The 26,074-nt window shown below is 28.7% G+C and overlaps 1 protein-coding gene across 1 annotated transcript in view; it reads left to right on the top strand.

Annotated features, from left to right (window-relative positions):
- The window catches only part of LOC111616019 (protein turtle-like), a 216,376-nt gene that overhangs the window by 182,351 nt on the left and 7,951 nt on the right, over window positions 1-26,074 (top strand). The window contains exon 7 of the mRNA XM_023357464.1: window positions 10,430-10,714. Within this exon, the coding sequence (XP_023213232.1) occupies window positions 10,430-10,714 (285 nt within the window). The remainder of the gene's footprint in view (window positions 1-10,429; window positions 10,715-26,074) is intronic.

The following is a 26,074-nucleotide window of genomic DNA, read 5'->3' as shown; positions in this document are numbered from 1 at the left end:
TTAATGTCAATTACAAATTGGAAAATAGAAAAATACTTGAATTATAGCCAACTGAGAAAGGGTATATGGACCAAAATGTACATACAGTATTAATTTAATAAAATCTCAGTGAGCTTTCCCATTGAAAACTGTGATGTGATAAGTCCTTAAAATTTATAGCAAATTACATATAGTTATTAAAAAGATTTATTAACTTTTATTATTTTGCATGGGATCTTTTTATTAGTATTGTTTAAATATCTTTTTCCAACTTTCTGTATATACAAAAACTTTTTTCTAATACTGCTTTATGAAAAATTCTTTTTTTGGGAAAATGGTTTGGTTTATTCATTTGAAATTTAAGTGATTAACACTTGATAATCCAATGAACAAAATGGGTTTTTTGTTTTGAACATCACATTTTTGTTTTCTTGTAAAATGAGCTCAAACTAATCAATTTTATTTTCTTACATCCTATTCAAGTACTTTTTGTCAGAGGTTTTATATAATGAAATGCATGTTGATATGAGTAACAGGATTTTGTTATAACTCAAATGCCAAAATTATATTTTAAATATATTGATTTCTGTTTATTTCTAAATGTAATTTTAAAATAACTTCTAAACCATTGAATTTTGTATTTAAATACATTTCATTTTAAAAATATATTGGAAAAGATTGATTTAGGCCTATAGTTTTTAAGCTTTTTTTTTTATTTTAATTATTAATTTATAGCATAACTAGATTTAGTAAGTAGAGTTTAATTATATAATTTATTTATATTGTACAGTACATAACTGAAATTGTCTATTTTTATTAAAATAAATGTTAAAAATGATATATTTATTTATTTTATAAAATTTAACTCTGTACTCTTTAACTCAAAATTCTAAATATTAGATACAAATCATTAAAGCAAACAGAAAAAGATTCTACTTCAGAAAATGTTTAATTTTTTGGCAACTTCAGTATTAGAGACAGCTTTGTAGTAATATTTTATTTTTCAATAGCTATAAAATTTAATTATTTTATTACAATGAAATTACATTTAATGAAATAAAAATAATTGCTATTAATCTTAAATATAATAATTCTGAAAATTTTAACAATTAAATACAGGACTGAAGTTAAATTAATAATTCTTTTAGTATTTTCATTTCATAATATATGAAAAAATATTTCCATGATACACATTCAAAAATATTTCTCTAATATAATTATCTGAATGTATATAATGAAACTAGATTCTTACTCAGATGCCAATTATACTTGAAAAATGAAATTATTAAAATTTCAAACTTGACATTATTATTAATAATTTTGAATCAGAAAATGTAACCTGAAATTATTAAACTTAGTTATTCAATAAATATGTATCTAATGATACAAAGGAGGATTGGATAAACAATAATCCAGTTGTGAATGTAAACTATGTTCATTTAGAATTCATTTTCATCATTTATAACTAACTTTCAAAACAATATTTTAAATATATTAATTTTCAGTTGTTCCAAAATGAAATATTTATGTAAGTTTTACATTGAATTTATTTGACCTTTAACTACTTAATTTCAAAATTATATGGAAAAAGATTGAATGATAAAAAACATGTACTACATTAAAATCAAATTTGTATCATAAAAAATGAGTTACAGTAAAAATAATAGAAGAATAGAAGAATTTTCAAAATATATTATCATTTAATTTCTATCAAACTAAAGTTATATCTTAGAAAAAATAAATTTAAAAAAAGGTTGTCATCATATTTTAGTAGAATTGCTATAAGGAGCTGTCCATAAATGACATCCACACCGGAAGGAAGGGAGGAGGTTACAACAAGTTGGAGAAGGGATGAGGAGTTGAGCTTCAGTGGACATCCTCTTATTTCATTAAATTTTATACAGTTTAGGCATTTTATTATATTTATTTCAAAATCTCTTGTATGTTTTGTTTCTACTTATGGTATCTATCATTCATAAAATGATAAAGGTTTTAGGAGAGCAAGTTTTGTCGGATGTCCGAAGAGGGGAGGGGGTTACAGAAACTTGGACAAACTGGGACGAGAGAGGGAGGGAAGTAAAAATTTAAAAAAAAAAAAAAAATGCAGATGTAATTTATGAACAGCCTCTAAGAGAAATACATTTCATAAATGTTTATACATGTCTATTTAGTTAGAAATAATAATTGGAATATTTAGTACTGTAATGTATGGACTGAATTATGTAATATTATATAGCTACTCACTCAAATCTTCGATAAAAATATTTTTTTATGAATCTTATCAAAATTTTGCAAAATGCTCATTATAGATATTTGTAGATCTTTAACACAGTTTCTAAACTCAGTTAAAATTTAAATGAAAATAATTTTAGATATCACAAAAGGAAATTATTTTTAGTTTCATTCTTTTATGATGTTTTGCCTTCAAAAAATGATATGTCAAAAGATTTATTATTTGCATTTGAAATATAATAATAATCAATATGGAATTAAAACTTCATCTAAAGATTATTTAAAAGTCTATTTTAAATTAAAAAGTATAATTTACAACATTTATTATTTTGAAAGTTTACAAAACTGGATTTGTTTTGTGAACTTTCAAAATTTGTTTGTTTTTATTATTATTAATATAAACCACATTTAGATATGATGATGGGATGTAATGATCTCAAAAAGTGCTTTATTGCATTAAAAAGGTTTCTTTAAATAAATCTGTAGTTTTTCAGTTTCAAATTGTTATAATTTAGAGGGCTGTGGAGTTGGAGTCGTGGAGTTTTGGTGTTTTAGTCGGAGTCATCAAAAATCTGCTAACTCTGACTCTGATGTGTGGAGGGGGGTGCAATTTAGTTCAACCACTTTGAAGGTTAATAATTCCTGTATTAAATCATCCAACTCCAATTCAAAAACCACAGAAGTTATTAAGCTTCAAACAGGGTAACAAAATCATACCATACATACACACATTCTAACATTCATATATACAGAAAAAAAATTCTGAATCTTTTGCATATCTCAACATTTCAAGGTATTCTGAGTCCAAAAATGTAAAAATTTGGGGGCATCATTTTTTGACTGATAGCTACACTTTTCCTCTGTTATATATAACAGCTGGGAAAGTAAAAATTATTGAACACATTTATATATTGACTATGTCATTACTTAGAGTAGTCTTTTAGTTTTGGAATTAAAAAGTTTCTATGTTCTATCTGTATTAGAACTGTTTATTGAAGCTTTATTCTGAGGTCACATGATGACATCAGAATTCCCGGACCTATTTTGGTAACAAGTCTGCCCCTGGTCAAAGTTGGAATTGGATGGAAAGGCAAAGTTGGAGTTGGAGTCAGTAAATCTTTAAATGACTCCACAGCCCTGATATAATTATTAAACATTATATTATGTAATGTTTCTTTCTTTTTTATGTTTTATTTTTTTTATTGTTTGTAAGGGCTATTTCACACTATGACCAACCCAACCAATCCTATAATCGGACCAACTTCTCCAACTAATAGTAAAAGCATTCACATTGAGTACGATTATATGTCAGTGGCCGATTCATAAGGACCAATCAGAATGCTTGTTAGAAATTGTTTTAAGTTTTTCTAATTTTTAAAAATATTTTTGTAATCTACCTGGTTAAACTTTGCGGATATGATCTTACTTCATTTATAAATTCTTCCAAAAAGTCTAAATATTACCATCTTTTCTCATTATGTCGATAATGTTTAATATATATATATATATATTAGTCATATGTGTTTCCATATAAAATTTAAGCAGTTATGAAAGAAATAAGGTAAAAGGAAAAATTTAAATAAATTAGAAAAATATATATAATGTAGAGTTTTGTATTTGATTTGATTGTTTTCTTATATCCAAAGTCTGATTGGTTGTAGTTCGAAGCTCTCATTGGCTGTAGCTCACCGAGTGCACCGATCCGACTACAAATATTTAACTTTTTAAATCTGACCAGTTGGTGGACCAACTGCTGTTTCCATGGCAACACAACTTGGAGTAGGACCACTTGGTCCAGTCAGTCATAGTGCGAAATAGCCCTAAGGCTGTTATAAATCTTCAATGTTGATTATTTTATAATTTAATATTTTTCTAAATATATTTATCTTTTAATTTGATATTCTTAATTTTTTAGTCTATCTATATGTAATTTCATTGTTTTTTTTTTATATAATATAATTAGAAACTCAGATTTCTATGTCTCATTTCATTGTCTTGTATTCAAACTTTTGACTTAAAAGTATAATTACAAGTTTTTGTTTATATTTAAATCAAGAGTTTCTAGTAACTTTAAAAATAGTGGGAAAGTTCTTCAGAAAGTTTTGGAATAAGAAAATTATGTTTTCATGTTATGAGTTTTTATACACAACAAAAATAGCATTAACTTGTTGAAATCAATAGATAGCAACACATAACCAAGCCTAAATTATTTTAATAATTAAATTATGAGACCAAATTAGCTATCAGGCTAGAACTTGGATCATTAATTTCATAGATACTACATAATTTGGACTAAAGATAGGCAGTTAAGCAGCCATTTTGTATTAAATTTAATAATTATATTAATTTTAAATTAAATAAATAATTTAGATTATTCTGAAAGAAAATGTTATCCAGGGCAGAACTCAAACTTCCAACTTCTGCTTATTATGCAGATGAGTAGCAGTCTGATTTTTACTTCTGCCTGATTTTTACTTCAAAACTTTTAGATTTCATGACTAATTTAAGTGCTATAACTAAACAAATCACCTGTCAAGCTAACTGGGAATGACTTTATGCTATTCTATGCCATGGTTCAATAGGCAAGAAGACTATGATTCATAGTAATGGTCTTAATAAAATTAAAATAAATGAGTAAAACATATACTTTATTTATATACTAAACAATTAGTAGCCTATATGACTAAAATTTGAATATTTTGATTTTTATTCCTAATTACTATTTATGTAGAAATTTTTGTATTTCATGCATTAATAAGTTTATCATATTATAAGATTATTTTTTCTTATTGTATTTGTAAATAAATAAATGCATCTTTACATTCAGAATAAATTAAAATATTATTTGAATATTTTATGAATATTTTACAATGAATGCTATATGTTCATTAGAATTAATTTTTCCTTAAACCATGCCATGTTCATAATATATTTAGTAAAGTATTTGTTCCATTATTTGTCTAAACACTAATTTTATATAAAATAAAACGATCATATTTCATTTCAGTAGTAAGTTGATATTGCACTATCCCTAATTCTATATGTGTGGTTTATTATATTTAGTACAACTAGTTTATTGTTAACATCTATCACAATGGTGGAGGAAAAAATTTGACATTTGCTCCTGGATTTAACCATTAACTTCTAGATAAGAGGTTATCTACCCAGAAGCTTACATAATCCTAAATGGTTTACTCCTGTGGAAAAGTATTCTGTGGTTAGTTTTAGCTTTATTTTTATTGAAAAAACTGATAAAATATAATCAGTTTTTCAATAAAAATAAAGCTAAAACTAACCACAGAATACTTTAGGTTCTCTTTATATATATTAGAAAACTACAAGTATTATATTACTGATACAAATTTCCCAGCAAAAGTGAATATAACTTTGTTCTGATTTTTTTCTTTACTCAAATATAATTAAACAATTATATTTACATCTATCTTTAGAATACTGTTCTGTTTCAAAGTGATCACAGAATTTTAAAGTTTTTCAAATTTAACAATTCAAGTATAAATCTATATCACTACTAAAATTCCGAAATTGTTTTGTTGGTTGGTTGTAATTAAATACAGAAAAAACAGCTCAAAATATCACATTTTTGTGAATCCTACACCCAAATGAGAATAGAAACAAAATAAAACAAGTTTCATTAAAATTGGGTGATGAATTACCAAGTTATTGCCAGATTTTCTGCTGATGTCATTCTGTATGACACCATTTTTTAATGTTACTGGTTACTCTCTTAAAACTGTGCTTAAATTGTCTGATGGATTAATTTGGTGTAATATTGAAATTATCTTGCATTCTCTATAACTTCCAAGAACTAGGCAATCCAACAGTAAATGAGTAGAGTAATACTTAACTATACATTTGGTTATGACTTAGATAGGTATTGTGAATTCTAATTATTTAAAATTTATTATTTATATATATAAAATTAGAGTGGCTGTTTGTCTGTCCTCTATACCCTTCTAAATTGATCAGTATGATGATTTTCACACCAAATATTGTATACTAAATTATTTGATTGATACACACCTGTATCTTACTGATCTTCCTCAGAAAAAATACAAATTGAATGTTAAAGTCAAATGATTACCAGATTAATTAAATACTAAGTAATTTGGAACTAGAGGTAGGCATTAGGCACCATCTCCTATTATATTTCATAATTACAATTATATTAATATTTAGAAAATTCTGGAAGAATTGGGTCAGAGCAGGACTTTGAACCTGCAACTGCTGCTTACTTTGCAGATGCATTGCCAGTTACATTATCCAAATGTCTCTCTGATCTTCCATTTCCAGACAAATTTAATCTAGAAATAACCATACTAGTTACTCAGAGCACTGACTAGGACCTATAATCACCCACTATGACATTCAGCCATCTATCATTTTACTCTGGCATGATATATATATATGTAATTTGTATATATATGCTATGCCACATATGTGATGTGTATATATGGCATGGTAGTCCAGGTAGTATAACTGGCAACACATCTGCATGGTAAGTGGCAGTTGAAGTTCAAGTCCCACTCCAGAACAATTCTTTTCTTCCAGAATTTTCTAAATTAATAAATATTAATTTAATTATAATTATTAAATTTAATAAGATATGACATCTAATGCCTACTTCTAGTGCCAAATTACTTGGTATTCAATAATTATTAATAGTGGTAATGTAGTCCAATTTAATCCTTTGATTGTTTGGCTTTAATATAATTATTGGGCTTTGAGATGTTTATATATGTACATATTGAATGTTGATTTGCACTTACTCCATTCAAATAGAACAAAAATTTTTAAAACATTTTAGAATAAATATTTCAGATGTTGAAAGCCAGCAAGATCTTGTAAATTGTTCATAAAACACATTCGATTTTAATGTAGCCATTTTGTTTTGTGTTATGTGCCTGATGATGTCTGTTTTAAACTATTTTTAGATGAAAATGTTAGTAAATATTTATTTATTTCCTAATTTCAAATTTTCTGATATTGGTTTGTTGTGTGTTTGTGCATATGAGCATTGCCAACTAAGTTTAACTTATACAGACGTTAGTGGTGCGTATCATTTTGGTTTGTTGTGTGTTTGTTCTATCCCAGTATTGCCTGTGGAATCATCTTTGTATTATTAAAGAATATAATTTTTCTCCAATTTAGATTACTCAAATAATTATATATTTATTATTTCAACAAAGATAGTGAGGTTATAAATAAACATGAAGCCCATGAACTCTTCATAACATGGAGGTGGTTATTGAACTCATTGAATATATCCATCTATAACAGGATAATTAGCAGCTATCCAGTTTTATAATTTTATTTATTTAATTCTAATTTTATTTGTTATTTTATCCACTATTTTTCAGTAATTTTTAATATTAAAAACATTTATAAATTTAAATATTTGAAATACATGTAAGGAACACTGCAAGTATTCTACATTCCAAGATACTTTTTTCAAAAGACTAACAATGGTAAAAAAAAGACCAAAAACATTCCACTAAATTATGTTCTTGGTTTCATTAATTAGCTGTTCTTTCATCATCTTTTGATTTATGTAATTTCAGTACCAAGTTATATGGATCTTCTGGATAATTTTATTCCAAAAAAAGTTTCCTTGAATCTTGTAATAGAAAGCACTGTCTGACTCTAAACAATTTGAAGAGGTATATTCATTTTAATTAAACTTTTTATTTGCCACTTTAAACTACATTACCCAATACAATGCAGTAATTTTACATGTTTTTCAAGCTTTTAAATTTAGGATTTATTTTTAACATTATTTCTTGGGGTTTTTTCAAAGACTAGAGTTTATTTGAATCCCTGGATTTAATTGAGGAAATATGGTATTTAATTATCTTAAAGATTTATATTGAGAAAAGATATCGAAATCAAAAAATTTTTAATACATTATTTAATAAGACATTTTTTTTTAAAGTTTCAACAAAATTTGATCATATGAACAACCTGTAGGAGGCTATCAAAGAAGCTGAAAATGCTTGTAATACTTTGCTTATTTTTCCAGCAGTATGAAGAAAGTGTCTGTTTTTTCAGTATAGCTAATTAATCTATATATCAAATTATATAAACTACAGTTTCAAAATCAAAATAAAAAGTTGTTTATAATAAAAATATGGCATGCCATTAGATGTATTTATGTGTAATAGACTAAATTTTAAAATGATGTAAAGAAAAATAAAAGGGAATCAGATTAAGAAACAGACAGTGAACAACATAATATGCAGTTTTCAGTATTTATAAAGAGAAATTTCATTTTATCAAGTTAATTTGCTATGAATTAGAATGCATCATAAGACTAATTCATACTATTTTTACTCTAATGTAAAATGCACTTTTTTCAGGTTTAGAATCTCTAAAAATAGGGTACATTTTAGATTCAATGTAATATACCTCTAGTGTCATATTTCTGTCATTAGAAGTCACTAACTCCTTTATGTCATTTTAATGATTTTATTAGACCAATATTTGTATTAGCAAATACTTAAAAGATCAAAAATAAATATGATGTACTTGAACCTATAACCGATGTGTATCGAATAATCTTTCAACGACGAACGTTTTCATAATCCCTTCTGGGCTCTTCTTCAGGTGAAACAGCTGGATTGAACACCAAAAACGTTTGTCGTTGAAAGATTATTCGATACACATCGGTTATAGGTTCAAGTACATCATATTTATTTTTTTATGCAGTCCGGTGTGCAGTAGATGTTATATACTTAAAAGATCATCTTAGCTCAGTTTTGTTAGTCTATTACAGTAACATTAAGTACTTGGATAAAAATCTCAAACAATTTTGCAGCACTCTCAATAAATGTTAGACTTCTAGATGCTTCAAATTGTACTGAGGATAATGTGTGTGGAAAGATGTGAGCATTGAATGCAGTGTGGTTCAAAAGAGTCTTAATATAAAGTGAAGAATTTCTGACTTTTACACTGCAGAAGACAGTGATATGTGACTTATTGCACAATAAATACTGACAAAATTTATGTCGACAGAATCAATTTTGTTGACATAAATTAGCCTATTTTTTCCAAAAAGTGGGTGAGCATGTAAAAAATTAAGGTGCATCTTAGATTTGATGGCATCTTATAATATGGTTTGAGTAAATATAATCAATAAATTGAGGAAAAAATCAAATAAGGAAAAAGATTTGAAAATGTGACAAACACACTTATAAACAGGTATATACAATATCTAAAAGTTTACTCTTCATCTACAATGCAAGTGGTTATATCTGCTGTAGTACAGGGGTGAATGTAGGATTACACATTCTAATTCAGGTCATTCTAACATCAGTTGTAGTTATGCTACTGAAATGCAGCCTAGTATGGTATGAAAATTGTTTTATACACATATTGACACACAAACTGGATATAAACATTTTTAAAACTTTTCCTGCAGATTTGATTTACAAGGGCTTTTTTACTTTAATTTTTGATCTTATATTTTTTGGACTTCGAACTCGCATTTGAGTTATAAACTTATATTTTTATTTTTTATTTATTTATATAACAAACTTATATTTTTTATTATACAAACTACTATGGTATGTATTCTGTTATTCTAAACTTCTATGCAGATTTTGAAAATACGTGTTCTGTATTTTTTCAATTTTTTGTACCAAATAATACTAGTTATAACGTTCAGTTTAAAAAAAGTTTATATTTATTTTAATGTAATTATGCAAAAATTACCTAGTTATTGGACTGCAGTTTTCAAATTGCAGACCTTTACAATCCCACCATTTGTCTGTTCATCTATCCTTCCATTAATCTTGAGAACAGTCAGATAGATGAAAATTGAGACCAGATATGGAAAGCTTATTTTTAAATTAAAATATGATTAAAATTTGTAACCTGGCATTGCAAAGATATCACAATAAGTAATTACTCATATTTTAACTATATATTTTAGAAAATAGTACAGAATCTTGTATTATCTTTCTGCTCGAATTGGAGTTCGTAAAAAAACAAATCATTAAACTGACAAGTCAACTTGGTGATTTATATTATTATGAACTCCAGTTTAAACAGAAAGGCAATGTGAAATTGTTCATATTATGGAGTTAGATTATAGTACAGAATAATTTTTGCACATTATTTAGATGTAAATATAAATAACTCTAGTAATCAGATAAGATAATAATACTAGAAGAATTATAAATTTTGTATTTTTTTTTTGTAGATCCTGCCAGAGTAACATATTCTCCTACCATCCAGTATCTTCCATTAGGACTTTCTGGTGTTATTCGATGTTATGTTCAAGCTAATCCACCATTTCAGTTTATTACTTGGACCAAGGACAGGAGACCATTTGATCCAAACTCAACACCTGGAGTTGTTACTCTGAATAATGGTTCCCTGCTCTTTCAGCGAGTAAGCCACGAACATCAGGGAAGATATAGATGTACACCATACAATATTCATGGAACAGCAGGAACCTCAAATGTTATGGAGGTGTTAGTCAGAGGTAAATCATATTCTTATTTAAAAAAAGTGATTTTTATTTGCAATTATTTAATATATTTTAAAGTTTCAAAACTTATGTACCAAGTGTCCAAACTTGCAGTTCTTCTGAATTTAAAATATATTATTAAAATTTATTTTAATAACTACATGCTCAAATCACCTCAAATTCCAGCAAAAAAAAAAACCTTTAATTTAGCAAAACTAACATTTTAGGTCATTTTGATAAGTTAGAGTTAGTTTTGTTAAATTAAGTTTTTGTTGGAATTTAAAAGAGGTTTGAGTATGTAGTAATTGTGATTATCTTCCAGTTCAACTTAATATATGAAATTTAATTATATTGTAATATAATTATTTTTTATTATATTGTACTGCTTTTATTCTTTAATATGTTATGAATATATGTAAAAATTGTATATGAAAGTGAAACTAGCAAAGAAAAGTAGTATGTAAAGAAGACTGTTCTACTAGTTGTCTTTATGTTAATTGTGTTGATTGTAATGACTAATGAATCATGCATATTGGCATGTGTCTACATTATATGTGATCTGTAAAGTATTGACCTTTTAGCAGAGAGGGAACAAAAGAAGCACAACCTTGTCAATTGGACCCACATGCAGTCAGGCAATATACCACTTGTAAGGTGTTGACTTGTAAACAGAGGGAAAACAAAGGAAGTGCCGACTTTGTCAATTGGACCCACCTGTAGTCAGACATTAGACCATTTGCCATATGGTAAACAAGTGGTGGACATTTATGTAAGCTCCACTCTCGTTGGATGATGGCGGACCCAAGTGTCAGCTGTTCGGGCAAGAAAGGTTGTGATTGGTCTGAAGTCCCCGTCCAAAAAACCCTTAAATTGTGGGGCGAAGAGAGAAGGGTCTTGCCCTTCTTCCTTCCTCTCTCAAGACTGGCACATGGTAGTCTCAGGCACTTGGGAAGCCCGCTGAGCGTAGAGAGAGTGTTCTTCTCTGGTAAACATTTCAAGGATGGGTTAGTGCAGAGACTGGACTGACCATGCAGTTGAGCCAACTCCACAAGCTGACTGAGGCCTCTCCAAAGTTTAACAATTCCCGGAAACCAATCTAGTACGTGAGTCACTATGTGTTGTTATCCTGTATATATATTATGTTTTTGAACTTGTACTTTTTGCATATAAAATCTGTAAATAAACTGTAAATATTATCAATTTGAGGATGGAGGTGTGCTTTCCATCGAACCTGGATCACTACATCAAATTGAGATACACACAGAAACCAACTCAACAAGACAGAGTTTGGAAAAGAACTTCACTAAGATCTTCACTGGCGCAGTCGACAGGATGACAATGCGTAGTGACTCACGTACTAGATCTTAGTGAAGTTCTTTCCCAAACTCTGAACAGCTTACACTCGGGTCCACCGTCATCCAATGAGAGTGGAGCTTACATAAGCGTCCGCCACTTGTTTACATTCAGTTGTTTACCATATGGCAAATGGTCTAATGTCTGACTACAGGTGTGTTCAATTGACAAAGTCAGCACTTCTTTTGTTCCCTCTCTGCTAAAAGGTCAATACTTTACATCTCCCATCGACAAGGTTCAAACTGTACTTTAACAAAAGCCTGTTTGACCTAAACATACACCATCACTATATACTATGATTATCATTACACAAATCAGTTCTTACAATACATTTCTCCCTTTTCTAATACAAGGAGCAGATCACTATGGTTATTATTGTAACCTAACAAATTATTTACCACTATAAGTACTTAACATCTAGCAGATACATATTTACAGTACAACACTATCATTGACAAATTGTTCCATTGATCTATATTCAAAATCGCCTCGTAGATATCACTTATATCCATCTGAAGGATTTAATACCGAATTTAATATGCCCTGTCTGTCTGATCTGGAGGTTCCAGATTATTGTTGATTTCCAGCCTAGATAGGGCGTCAGCATTAGTATGATTCTCCCCCTTCCTGTGCTCAATTTCTACATTATAATTTTGTAATGCCAAATGCCCAACGTACCAATTTTGCACTATGAGGTGTGCTTAATGTCAGATACTTTAGAGGGTTGTGGTCAGTTATTACCTTAACGGCATTCCCATATAAATAATAATGAAATTTTTCAAAGCCCATACCACTGCAAACACCTCCTTCTCTATTGTGGCCCAATGTAGTTCCGATCCACGTAACTTCCTGCTTGCGAAGGCTACTGGTCTCTCCTTGCCCTTGGGCAACATCTGGGCTAGACACATGCCAACAGCATGTCCCGGAAAGCCCGTATGTTAACACATACGGGCTTTCCGGGTTGGGTGCGTACAAAAATGGAACCTTCCCTAATCTCTCCTTGATTGCACAAAAGGCTTGGGTGGCCACAGGGTCTCAATTTATGACATTAGGAGATCGGCGATTCAATAAATTGGTTAAGGGTGCTGTCACGTTGGCGAAACCTTTGATATAGTCTCGGTAATAGCCGCAGATTCCCAAGAAACTATGCATTTGCTTTTTTGTTTTTGGTAGTTCTAACTTGGTGATTGCCTTAACCCTATCCGGATCGGGGTTATGTTGACCTGGCCCAACGATATGCCCTAAGTATTTGATATGCGGTTGTGCAAATTGACATTTAGTGATATTCACGGTAAACCCATTCTTTTGTAACAAACCTAATACGCTTCTTATGTGTCTTAAGTGTTTGTGCCAATAATTGGAAAAGATGACAATTTCGTCAATATATGCTATCGCATAAGCCTTATCGGGGCTGAAACTTTGTCCATGATACATTGAAAAGTGACAGATGCGTTCCTTAACCCGAATGGCATTACCTCCCAAGAAAATTGTTCCCTGTGCGTTATAAAGGCAGTCATGTGTCAACAGCTAGGATCTAGAGGCACTTGCCAATATCCTCTACTTAAATCTAGTGAGATTATATATCGGGACTGAGCAATCTGATAGATGAGCTCTGTCAGATGCGCCATAGGATATCTATCCGCTATGGTGCGTGCATTTAAATATCTATAATCTACACAGAGTTGGATCCCCCTCTTTCTTTGCAACACAAACAATCAGGTGAGCAAACTTCAAGGAACTATTTTTGATTAACCCAGCCTCAATTAATTCGTCAATCATCTCGACCACTTTGGATTTTAAAGCCAGAGGTATCCTATACGTCATTAGGCATTTTGGTTGCCATCATTCTTTCAAGGCAATCGTATGGCATCCAGCAGCTGTTCTCCCCGGTCTTGAATCGAACAGCCTCTGGTAGTCCTCTAGGACATTACCTAATTCTATCCTTTCCCTATTGGTTAACTGTGAACACGAATCTAGGTTTGCCCGTTTTCTTCCCGATGGGGATTTGATCTTTCCAGATGTCATTGGGGCAGCCATAACTTCACCAAAGTTGTCATCCCCCTCGTTATCTATGTGATGCAATTAGATTATCACTAATCTGCAATACCTTTCACATATTTCCAGCAGTCACCTGATGTTGCAAAATCCCAAGTACAAATGTTTTCGGCCCCTTTGAGTGGCTAGCTTCAGGCATTTCCACCAAAGATTTGAGCTGACAGTCAAACCATTTTAAACATTCTGGATGAATGCCAATGCAAATCTTCAATGGAAATGACTGAAACTGGCCACTGAAGGGGGCCAAAAACATTTGTACTTGGGATTTTGCAATATCGGATGACTGCTGGAAACACGTGATAGATACTGTAGATAAGTGATATAATAATTCCAGCTTTACATGTAGTCTGCAATTAGATTATTTAAATGATCTTTATTTATGTAGATGACTTAATAATTAATTATAAATATTACAGTATTTTAAATTTACTTTTTTTAAATAAATACTCTAAAAATGNAAATTTTAACTCTGTTTTTTTTTGGTTTTTTTTAAATGGCAATACAGTTATGAAGTTTGGCAATCAGAAGTGTTCTATTCCAAAGATAATATCCACGTGGCCAGAATAAACTAAAACTTGGCACTAGACTCTCAAATGGCATTAGGCTCTACCTTAAATTTTAGACTAGCAATGTTACATTTTGTCTGCATCATTTAGTAATTGTATAATCATTGGACTTGGAAAACAATTTAAAACTATGCTATTGTGTTGTAACCACCTGCATTCCCATAGTAGTACATTTAATTAGAAATTTTATAATGAAATGAAATTAAACTAAAATTGATTGTATATGTCTAATCTGCAGTAAATAAGCTTCAAAATGTTTGTGTGAATATAATTTATGTTCAAGTGTCTTAAATTTTTACATTAGTGTGTTTGGTATTTTCACTGTGTACATTTGACTGAATGAGTTTTATTTTTATTATTCATTAATTATAGTTATTGTGCATTGTTATTAATTTAAATATAAATGAAATAATGCAATTATTTAAAGTTTAAGTGAAAATAAACAATTTAATTATTTCTAAATTTGTATTTTCAATTAGTATCAGCTTGCCGAATTTTGAAGAGAATAAAGATGATCATCTGTCCAATTTTAATCAGAATAGGAATAACAAAATGCCCAAAATTCAATTTATTTTTTTTGGTTGATAATATCTTTTGCATTCCTTCACCATTTGGAAGAATCATATATTTTGAACCATTTGAGAAGGTAATGAAAAATGTAGATTTTTAGAATTTTTTAAAAAATATTGCATGCTTAATTGTTATTTATCTATAGAAGCATAAACATACTAAAATACTAAAAATGAAAGTAGTATTACTAACCTAACAATTGTTTTGAATACCAAATAAACAGCCAGATTTCTTATCAAGTTATAAGGCTAAGTATTACTAAGCAATTTTGCAAGAGGCAAGCTTCTAGGCTGCCATTTTTTTGTTAAATATAATAATTATAAATAAATTTAATTTAATTTTAGAATATTCTGGAAGAATGATCAGCCTGGAGCATGTTACCAGTTATTCTACCCATATCTCTGCTCAATCTTGCTTCCAGAATGTGGTCTGTATCCTGCTAAATTGCTTAGTAATTTCTTAGCTGTATAGCCTGATAAAGAATCCAACAGTTTGTTTGATATTTGAGAAGTATTATAGTTAATATTACAGTATTTTAAATTTACTTTTTTTAAATAAATACTCTAAAAATGCTTTTTGAGAAAACCAAATTCTAATGAAATTAATATTTATCAAATAATTTATAATATTCCGGAAGAAAAGAAAATGGGACTCAAAACTCTAACTCCCACTTATGGTGTGAATATATGTATTCACTTATGGTGTGAATGCCAGTTCCACTACCCAGACTTCTGGTCTGATCCTTTACTTCCAGACATATTTAATTTAAATTGAACCATCTACTTTTACTTCAGGCACTGACTGGGTATGACTTCCACACCCACAGCCTGTAATCAACCACTGTGACACTCAGCTGGATATTGCTTTACTCTGACATTGTGTATATATACATCTATAAACATCTCAGTCCAATGTTTTAATAAGCCTAGTTTTATTATTTAGCAATTGTTTGGCTTATTATTAAAACATTGACTTTGAGCTGTTTATCTAAATCAGGGCTTCTTAAACTATGGGTTGCGACCCCATTTGGGGTCACTTAGCAAAATCTTGGGGTCGCGAGATTTTAATGCAAAATATTGAAAATAATTTGTGAGAGTTTGAAAATGGCACTCTTTGTCATAGATTTTGTGAGTTCCACTTTGTGTCACTTCTGGTGCAGCGAGACAACGATTCAGCAACACTAGTGTGAACTAGTGTAGTGTTGGCGCTTTTCAGTGTATTCAGTTGTCTCTGTTTTATTGTAACACAAGAGTGAACTGTGGTAGTATACCATTATTGTTTTTGCAAATTTGTATATATCTTTATTTTATATTTTTTTGGGTTGCGAAAAAAATCACAATCATAAATGGGGTGGTGAATAAAAAAAGTTTAAGAAGCCCTGATCTAAATATATAAAATTATTTGTCCTGACTGAGTGATTGATTCATCATCACCCAGAGCAAGCCACTGAACCTACAGAGGTGAAATTTGGTACACAGTTAGGGTATGTCATGAAAATGCACACTAAGAAAGGATTTTTGGAAATTCCCTCACGGAAGGAGAGGATTAAGGCTTAGCCTGAAGAACGGCTTCTACTGTACTATTTTAGATTCAATTTTTTTTTTTTTTTCAATTATGTTTAGTCTTCATTGAGTACTTATGTTATCAATTTAATATACCTTTCAGATATTGTTATAAATATTTTTATATGTTTTGATTTTTTAACCAAATGTTCAAACCGTTTTAAATTCAAATTTGTTATTGCATATTGGTTTGATTATAGAACGATTGTAAACATTCCAGAAAATTGATCAAATTGAAAACAATTCATTTGATTCTCAGCAATTCGCATCATTCTCAGTGGTAGGTGTTATATAACAATTACTATGGTTGTTGAAATACTGAATATAAATGGTGTTTGCTTGCAAAATCTGCACGGGTGAAGTCACAGGTAACAGCTAGTAGATGTATATATACACCATGTCGAGGAAAAGCAATAGCCAGCTGAGTACTGTAGTGGATGATTATAGGTTGTGGGCATAGGAGTTGTTACCAGTTGGCACCTTAAGTAACTTGGATGGTTATATCTAAATTAAATATGTCTGGAAGCAAAGAGTTGGATGGAGGTATGGGTAGCATAACTGGCAATGCAAGCAAGAGTTGTGGGTTTGAGTCTCACTCTAGGCTGATTCTTTTTTCCAAATTATTTAATAAGTATTAATTTAATTATAATTATTATTTTTAATAAGAGATGACACTTAATACCTACCTTTGAAACCAAATTCTTTGATTCACTGATAAGACGTTTTTACTCCTATTCAAGCTATCTTCACTTTCAAAAGCTGCAAACTTCTCAGCATTTAAGGAATAATGAAATAAAAATATTCAAATTCCTTATAGAATTTTTCAATAAGTCCATTATAGAATGAAATATTTAAATTATTTTCTATATTCACAAAAAAATCACACCTTTAAAAATTCCAGCAATGAATTTAATAAAATAATAACAATGACGCACTCAGAACCAAATTATGGTGTGATGATAAACTTAAAAAAACCAAACGTTTTTGAACCCCTTCTGGGCTCTGCATCAGGTTCTTAACCGTTCCTAGATGGTTATTTGAATATGGAATGACATTTAAATAAGAGTTTGATTGCAGTATAAGTTCGAAAAACTTTACAAAAACCATGTCGCATATGCTCAACGAGTTGGCCTGCCTGGACACGAGTGACTAGAGCAAGTTGTGAATCAACTCCTGCCAGGCCAACAACAAAACCATCTCTAAAATTTTTATTCATTTTTGGTGTGGTGAGTAGTTATTTAAAATAATATTTAGAAAATAACTTTTATATTTTTAATTATTATCGAATGGCAGAATACTTAATTTTAAGAGTAGTGATCCGTTTCATAAAAAATTGTAAATACTAAGTATAACATCTTCATTAAGTCCAACCACACTTGAAATATGACACATGACCCTTCTCTATCTCCCCACTTCTTGACCTTTCACCACCAAAATTTAATAGCATCAATGCCCCTTGTACACAAGATGCTGTGTCAAATTTCATTTCTTTATCTTCACCCCATCCTCGGATATTAAACGAAATAGATGCCAACATGTACATACATACCCACACACCCATGGAATGTTTTTGCTATTTTCTTGACTTTTTTGGATTCAGGAAGTGTGGAGATTTTCAAAAAAACTGAGGGTCAAATTTGACACAATTCCAATACTTTCTCTTGTTAAGTTGTTTTGTATTTATAACAATATGACATCGAATAATCACTAGACTAGAAATGAGACATGAATTACTTTTTTGTGAAATTCTTATACTATACCCAGTAATTTTGCCATCCATCAAAATCTGCCACTCTAGGCCTGGCTACCATGCCTATTTAGAAATCAGGCACTGTGTAGATATTACATTTATATAGAATTTTTAAAAACTGGTAAAGATAAAACTGAAGAACTGCATATAGTGTAATTAAACAAACATATGAAGACAATAAATAGTAAATACTTTAGAAAACATAATTGAAATTTGCAAATATAATATTAATAATCTACATTCTTGCAGTTTCAATTTTTTTTTTTTTTTTAAGGAAAGTGCTCTGTATATATTAATACTAGTAGCATTGAGTCAACTTTAACAGGAAGGATATTATAACTTACATTTCTTTACTAGTTTGTCTTTAGATAGGCCTACATGAATACATCAAAGTTATATGTTTTGAAAATAGAGATAAAATACCTTTGAAACATTTAATAAAATAAATTCCATATCTTCTTAAGAAGTATATAAATGTGTTAAAATTTTAATAAAGAATGAGAGGTAGAATTCTATTTATAATAAATTTGCTTTTTATAATCAATTTCAATTTTTATATTTTCAAAAAAATGATCAATAATAGAAGTAAATATTTTATATAAGTAGTGTTTTTTTTCTTTTTTAATTAATTTTTATTTGTGGAAAGAAAGTTTCCATTTTTAAATGTCAGAAACATGAAAAAGTATTATTAATATTTTATATTTTTTATCCATTTATTGAAAGTAATCAAAAATTTTGGTTATTAAAATTTAGAAACTTTTACTTAAACATTTTGAACTGTTTCATGATTCAAAACAGCTTCTGTTTATTTTTTGAAACAAATTTTTTTAACATGAAAATGTTGCAAGTCTCTACATATACCTTACATGAAAAATTTCCTTTTATTTAAAGGATCATGTATGTAAAAATAAAAAAATATTAAACATTTTTTCATTTAAAATATGTTTAATATTTTCTATTTTTGATTTTATTTTGAAATGTTCAAATTATTGATACAATAAAAATTTTTTAATCCCTAGTTGTTAATTTATACAATAAAACATAAAAGTAATTTAGTTTTTATAATTACTTAAATTATTGCTTTAATGAATGAATGTTGAAAATAGAATAAAATTTAAAATATTTTGAAAATAAAGCAAAGAATTTTAGTGTTAAACATTATAACTGTGTGACCATTCATTTTAACCACTACACCTTGTTCTTTTTTCTGATGTTACAGGAAATTTTTAGTTTTAGATGCTACTTTCTTTTGACTTTTCATAATTTTGAATTTTAAGTATTATGGAGAAATTGACTTTACTGATATTGAATTGATAGTAGTGTTATTTATAGTATATCTATAACTTCAATTACAGACAAATTGACTACTATGTAATATTTTATGAAAGCTTTTTTATTTTGTGTTATTGACAAATATTGGAAGATATTGTATTATTAATATTGATATTGCTTCAAAATATATAACAAAAGAAGAAATTTATTTGTAATTTGAGGAAGGATTTATTTGTGCATTCCATTAACCACTCTGCAGTGATTGATGGATATATCCATCAAGGGTGATCACATGGCACTGGAGAACAACGTCTATATTTGCAAAATTCTTTTGTGGATATCGCCAAAAACTAGCCATAAACTACTGCGAAAAAAATTCACATAAAAAACGGAATTATGTGACAATAAAAAACGATTTTTCTTTACTAGACATAACTGTTTAGAAAATTTTTTCCTGAAATGGTAATGAGAAAAATGCATGGGAAAATTCTTAAAAAATTTTCCATGTTTATTCTCCATTACATCGTGATAGCGCCATAACTGACTAACCCACTTTACAAAGGTTAAGATGTATCAACTCCTCCCTGTATGATATTTGTAAATTTTGTTTTGTTTAGCTGCAGAACACATTGACTTAATCTTGACTTTATTCTCTCTTTTTATGAGACAAATATTGTGGCGGTATTTACAAAAGGTAATGAAAGATGAGTCAGGAACATTAGTGGAAGTGTCACCTAATAACAGTTTTGCAACTGATGGAACCAGTATAGGAGATTTTCCAGTACACTGCCTCATATTTCTGGAAGCTGTGCATCATGTAAGATTTTGCATGAGAAGGATCAACTCCATTGTTATATAAATGAAGGAAGTGTACTGAATTCATGGTGGTTATTCATTGACAAAGTAATTCTTCATCACATGAAGAAATGCACAAAGACTGAGGCTAAAAAGACAGAAAAATAGAGAGTGATTGATGTCAATGGCAGAATTGGATAAATTTTTGACAATTCTATATTCACATGGAGTCTACAATGCCAATGACATGGAATTTGACCAACTTATGGTCAACCAAATGGAGTCCTTCCTTCCTTTTGAAACAGTATGCCATGTGTCAGATTTTGAAATATAATGACTTGTTTTAGGGTGGATCCGAAAAAAATGTCAGAGGGGTTGAAAAAATGGTAAATTTGAATTTGTGTCTAAAATATGGAACTATATTATTGAAAAATGCATGATGTTCTATAGGCCTAATCAGAACATAACAGTTGATGAGCAACTTTTTCCAACAAAGACATGTTGCAGATTCACATGCCATATGGCAAATAAGGCTGACAAATTTGGAATTGTCAGACTTATTTGCCTGACAATTCCAAATTTGAAGTTTTGGTTGATAGTGAATGTAGATTCCAAATATGTTCTGAATGCTTTTCCTTATATAAAGAAGGACGTTCAGCAGAGGAAAGAATTTCAGAGAATATAGTGCTGCAAATTTTGGAGACATATGTAAACAAAAGAATTTTAATTACTAACAATTTCTTTACCAACTTACATTTCACAAAAGTTTTGCATCATGTTGATGTGACATTGACAACATATAAGACCAAAAACAATTTAAATGTCTTGATATTGAGTACACACCCTGTCTCTGTAGAAATTTGAAATGATAAGAAACTACCAGAGATTGTAGTATTTTTTAATAAAACAAAATTCAGCATAGATGATGTTGATCAGATGATAAAGAAATACATAGTAAAAACTGCATCATATTGTTGGTATCATTGGCTATTCTATATATTCTAAAATATTGAATTTAGATGCAATAAATTCATGGATAGTATTAAAAAAGTTATAGGTAAAAATTATAACTTGGAAGAATTTTATCGTAAATATGATTGAAGAACTTACTCAAGACTCTGAAAAACTAAATAAGAGATAATTAAACAACAGAGAAAAGAAATTGAAGAATTATCTTTCAAGCTCAAACTCTGCAAGCCTGGAATATATCATAAAAAATAGCAATGAACTGAACCTTAAAAGAAATTCCAGAATATTCTATTGTAAATTCTAACGTTTTCAGTCTACGCAGATCATCTTCCTCAGGATTCTCTAAATTGGAATGCGGAAATGGAATGTTTTTAAGAATTATTTGAAAAACATATAAATGAGAACTTTTTAAAGAATTCTCTCAAAAAAATTTTTTAATAAAATAATTTAAAACGAATAAATCAAATTTAAATCTCTTCAAAATAATTTTTTAATTTGACTGTTATTCCCTTTGGTATTGCCAGGCATAAGATAATTGTTCTTCCTCTTTGAAATTAATGCAACTGCTGCTTTTTTCAGATTTGAATATTTCTAGAGTTCCAGTGTCCTTATTTGGTTGTCATGCTTAGATCGTTGTATGATGGAAGCTAGGTCTAGATGGGCTTGAATGTTGTTGTCTGCTAGGGCAATGTTGTATTTTCCTTTACTAATATCATACTTGTGTTTCATCGTCTTACTTTGAGTGATTGTGTGGTGGCACCGATGTACTCAAGATCACGCTCGAATCTATTGTCTCTCAGCTTAATCTTATAAACGCCTGAAACCCTAAGTACATCAGTGTTGTCATTTATACATGTTTTCAAATAATTCTTAAAAACATTCCATTTCTGCATTCCAATTGAGAATCCTGAGGAAGATCTCCTGTGTAGATTGAAAACATTAGAATATACAATAGAATATCGTGGAATTTTTTGAGGTTTAGTTCATTGCTATTTTTTATTATCTTTCAAACTTGTTTATCATTTATGCCAAATTGCAAAATGTAAAAAGATGTTTGAGTAATGTGAAAAATGCACAGAATATGCATGTGAAGGGCTCTGCTTATATTACTAGAGTTCTAAGTAATTTTATAGTTTTATTTACTTTTTAAAATTAATGCATAAAAGAAATTTTTTTTAGTTAGTTTCATTTCTCAACAATTTATTGTACAATGGCATACCCATAACTGGATGTCTTCTTTAAACTTGAGCAGTCAAAATGACCACTCTCGCAATTATAAGGAAGTTGAAATTTCCACAATTCTAGTGTTAAAGCAATTTGAAATATTAATTTTATTAATCAAAATATTCTTGATTAAAAAATTAATAATTTTTTTTTGTTATGAAAATATTATTTTATTGAGTATGTTTTGTCAAACAGTATATTATGTTGCATGATAATCACTGATAAAAGTTATATAGAAAATTATATTAAAATGATAATTGAATATAAATATTATAGAGAAAATTGATTAATTCATTTATATTATTAGCACGACGTGTTAAAGTGTAACCTACTTCCAGATTACTATGAATCCAAATTTTGATGTTATTTGCTCATGTTTGATTTTAATGGAAATTTTTTTTTTTAAATTGCAATCACAGAAATAAGTGACATTAAATTATTATTCTTATCCACAAAACTGCAAAAGTAATGTTAACATTTATTTTTATGATTTTGAAATGTTTTGATTTTAAATTCTGCTATAATTTTCTAATACATATCTATTTGAAATAAAAATATCATAACACTAAAAATTGACAGTTTGCATCATATTTTTTTTTTGTACCTTTTTAAATAAATATTAGAAATATATTTAAATATCTTTAAAAAGAATAATTTAAAATACATAATTTTATTACCTTTGATCATTTGTACTAGAATGTGTTAGAAAATTACAAGCATATTATATTCTGTAAATCAGTGTATTATTCAACATTCTCACAGACAAAAAAATGTACATTTTAACAATAAAATGTATTTTTTTTTTGTCTGTGAGAATGTCTCAATACAACTTTTATGTATTATTCTTTAAAATTCTGTTTAGTCTGTGCCTGTGATATAGTTCTTTCTGAGATTGATGCTTATATTATGTAATCATTTTTTATGTGAAGGATTTTTATTATTTATTCTGTGTACTTTTTTAGTATATTCAAACAAGTTTACAGCACAATGTGATATTTTATATTGTCTCACCAGTTGTGCATATTATCTGCTTCTGTCCCAAAAGATTTGTCCTTTAAAATATATTTCCTGTTATATTTTGTTTTTACGAATTGGTCTTGAATTGCAGCAACAAATCTTTCTATCTTCAAAAATAAATCTTTTTAGACAAGCAAAGAACATGATTCTTTGTTATCAAATATAAGTTGCCAAAGTTCTTTATAAAGTGTTTTTGTAAAGATTGAATAGAAATATTTGCACTATGTAAGAACAATTGATTTGTGTAATTTTGAAGACTTTTATGTTTAGCAAAGAAATATAGATAGAAAAACACATTATAAACTGTGTTACGTAGATGTTTTAACAATATCCTTCAACAAACTCTTTCTTCTAAGTTAGGAAAACTGTTCTAATTTAAAAAAAAAAAAAAAAAAACAGAAATCAGAATAACTATTCTAACTTAGAAAAAAGAAATATAAAAATATATTCAGGACTTCTAAATCAGAAAGTTTATCTTTGATAAAGACTTGGAATGATGATATTGTATCTATGTTTTATCAATATTTTCTTATTAGATTATGAAGATTATTACAACTATGTAAAAATTGGAATAATATAAATTTTTACTGATGTTAATAGTACTCATTTATAATCCAAAATAATCTGAACAAGTTTAAAGAATGCATGTGGCTTTATTGTAATTTATTTTTAATTTCTTATATTCATTGTACAGAAATAATAATAATAAGACATGTGTATTCTTCCAAATACTCAATTGTAAATCCATTTGACTAAAAATGGTACAACTTAATTTGTTGAAGTGTTTTGTCTTGGTATGGTATGTTTGGTATTTACTTAACTTTTTATATGTAAATACTAAATAAATTTTTATAAATATATAATTCTTTCAACAGTGGTAAAGTGAGCTGTTGAGAATTAAATTTAACATTCTGTTTGGTATCCTTCCTGAGATGTAATATATTCCATTGGAGAATGAAATTTGCATCCTTACAGATCACTTATGAAATATGTATTGAACCAATAATATTATATGCTTGTACAGTTTGGGAATCAGTGATGAACATTTAATTTTGAAGCAACAACTTTTATGGATTCAAAGGAATATTCTTACTAAAATAATTAGATTATAGAAAACAGTTTCCTATGAAGCCTATAGTGTGTTTCTGGTTGCATTCCAATCAGTTTAAAAATTAGGTTCAGATTTGAGCTAAATAATCAGAATACAGACAGGGAAAATAAATATGGGTAATATAGAGGAAGAAATAGAAGATTAGGTAAAGATTAAAGTAATTACATATCCTTCAGAAAACATTATTTTTATAAGTAGCTATGACTATCATTATAGATACAAACTGTTTACTTATAGCCGTAAACAGTCTTTTTGTGTTGATGCTGCATTTATGGTTTATGACTATGATATTGAAATATAGGTCTTCTTAGGATGGCAATGTATTGTAGAATTTCTTAGGAAGAGTTGCTTACTATTGATGAGGCTATATTTTGGATCAGAATTAATTTCATTGTTGGTGAGTATTAGATTCCTAGTCTGTGTTACAGGCACTTTACAACAAAAACACTTGTTTGATCTTGTTTACACTATACAGCAAAAATGTTATACTTTACAGAAAATTCACATGGGTCATCAAGGAGTACTGTGGGATTTTTAAAAATGAAGGGTTATAGAAAGGCCTATAGTCATAAAGTAAAAATTTATGACAAGCTCACTACTAAAGTGATGAAGCAGAAACTTTTTGACAAATATGTAAATTTCTGGAATGGAAACTACATGCTACCATAATGCCAATAATATTCCCAATAGGCAATTTGGCGACTGAGGGGTACAAATAAAAAAAGTATCCAAAATGAAAATTGAAAATAAAGGTTATATTATGAAATAAAGCTCTCATTACTTTACAAAATCAGTTTGATAAGTCTGGAAGAAAGGCAAATCAGTTAGTCTATTAAATTATTGGGTTGTTTGGAAAGTAATTTCGTTTTTTTCCATGGAAAAAAAAACACAATATTTTTATAATAAATAAATATTTTATTGAATTATATATCGACCATTTTGGTCAAATACCTGTTGTCATCGTTTCTGGTAATAGCACGATTTCACATTCATAAAAGTTTTGATCGTTGCTTACAAAAAACCGATCCAAGTGATTTTTGACATTGTCATTTCAAGTAAATGTCTTACAGTTAAAAAAAATTGTACAGACCAGAACAAGTAATAATCTGAGTGTGCTCGATCTGGCGAATA

Source organism: Centruroides sculpturatus, unplaced genomic scaffold, assembly GCF_000671375.1.
Source record: "Centruroides sculpturatus isolate CEXI.00-Female unplaced genomic scaffold, Cexi_2.0 scaffold55, whole genome shotgun sequence".
NCBI lineage: Eukaryota > Metazoa > Arthropoda > Arachnida > Scorpiones > Buthidae > Centruroides > Centruroides sculpturatus.
The sequence above is the reverse complement of the archived record's forward strand: the minus strand, read 5'-3'. Positions and strand labels throughout refer to the sequence as shown.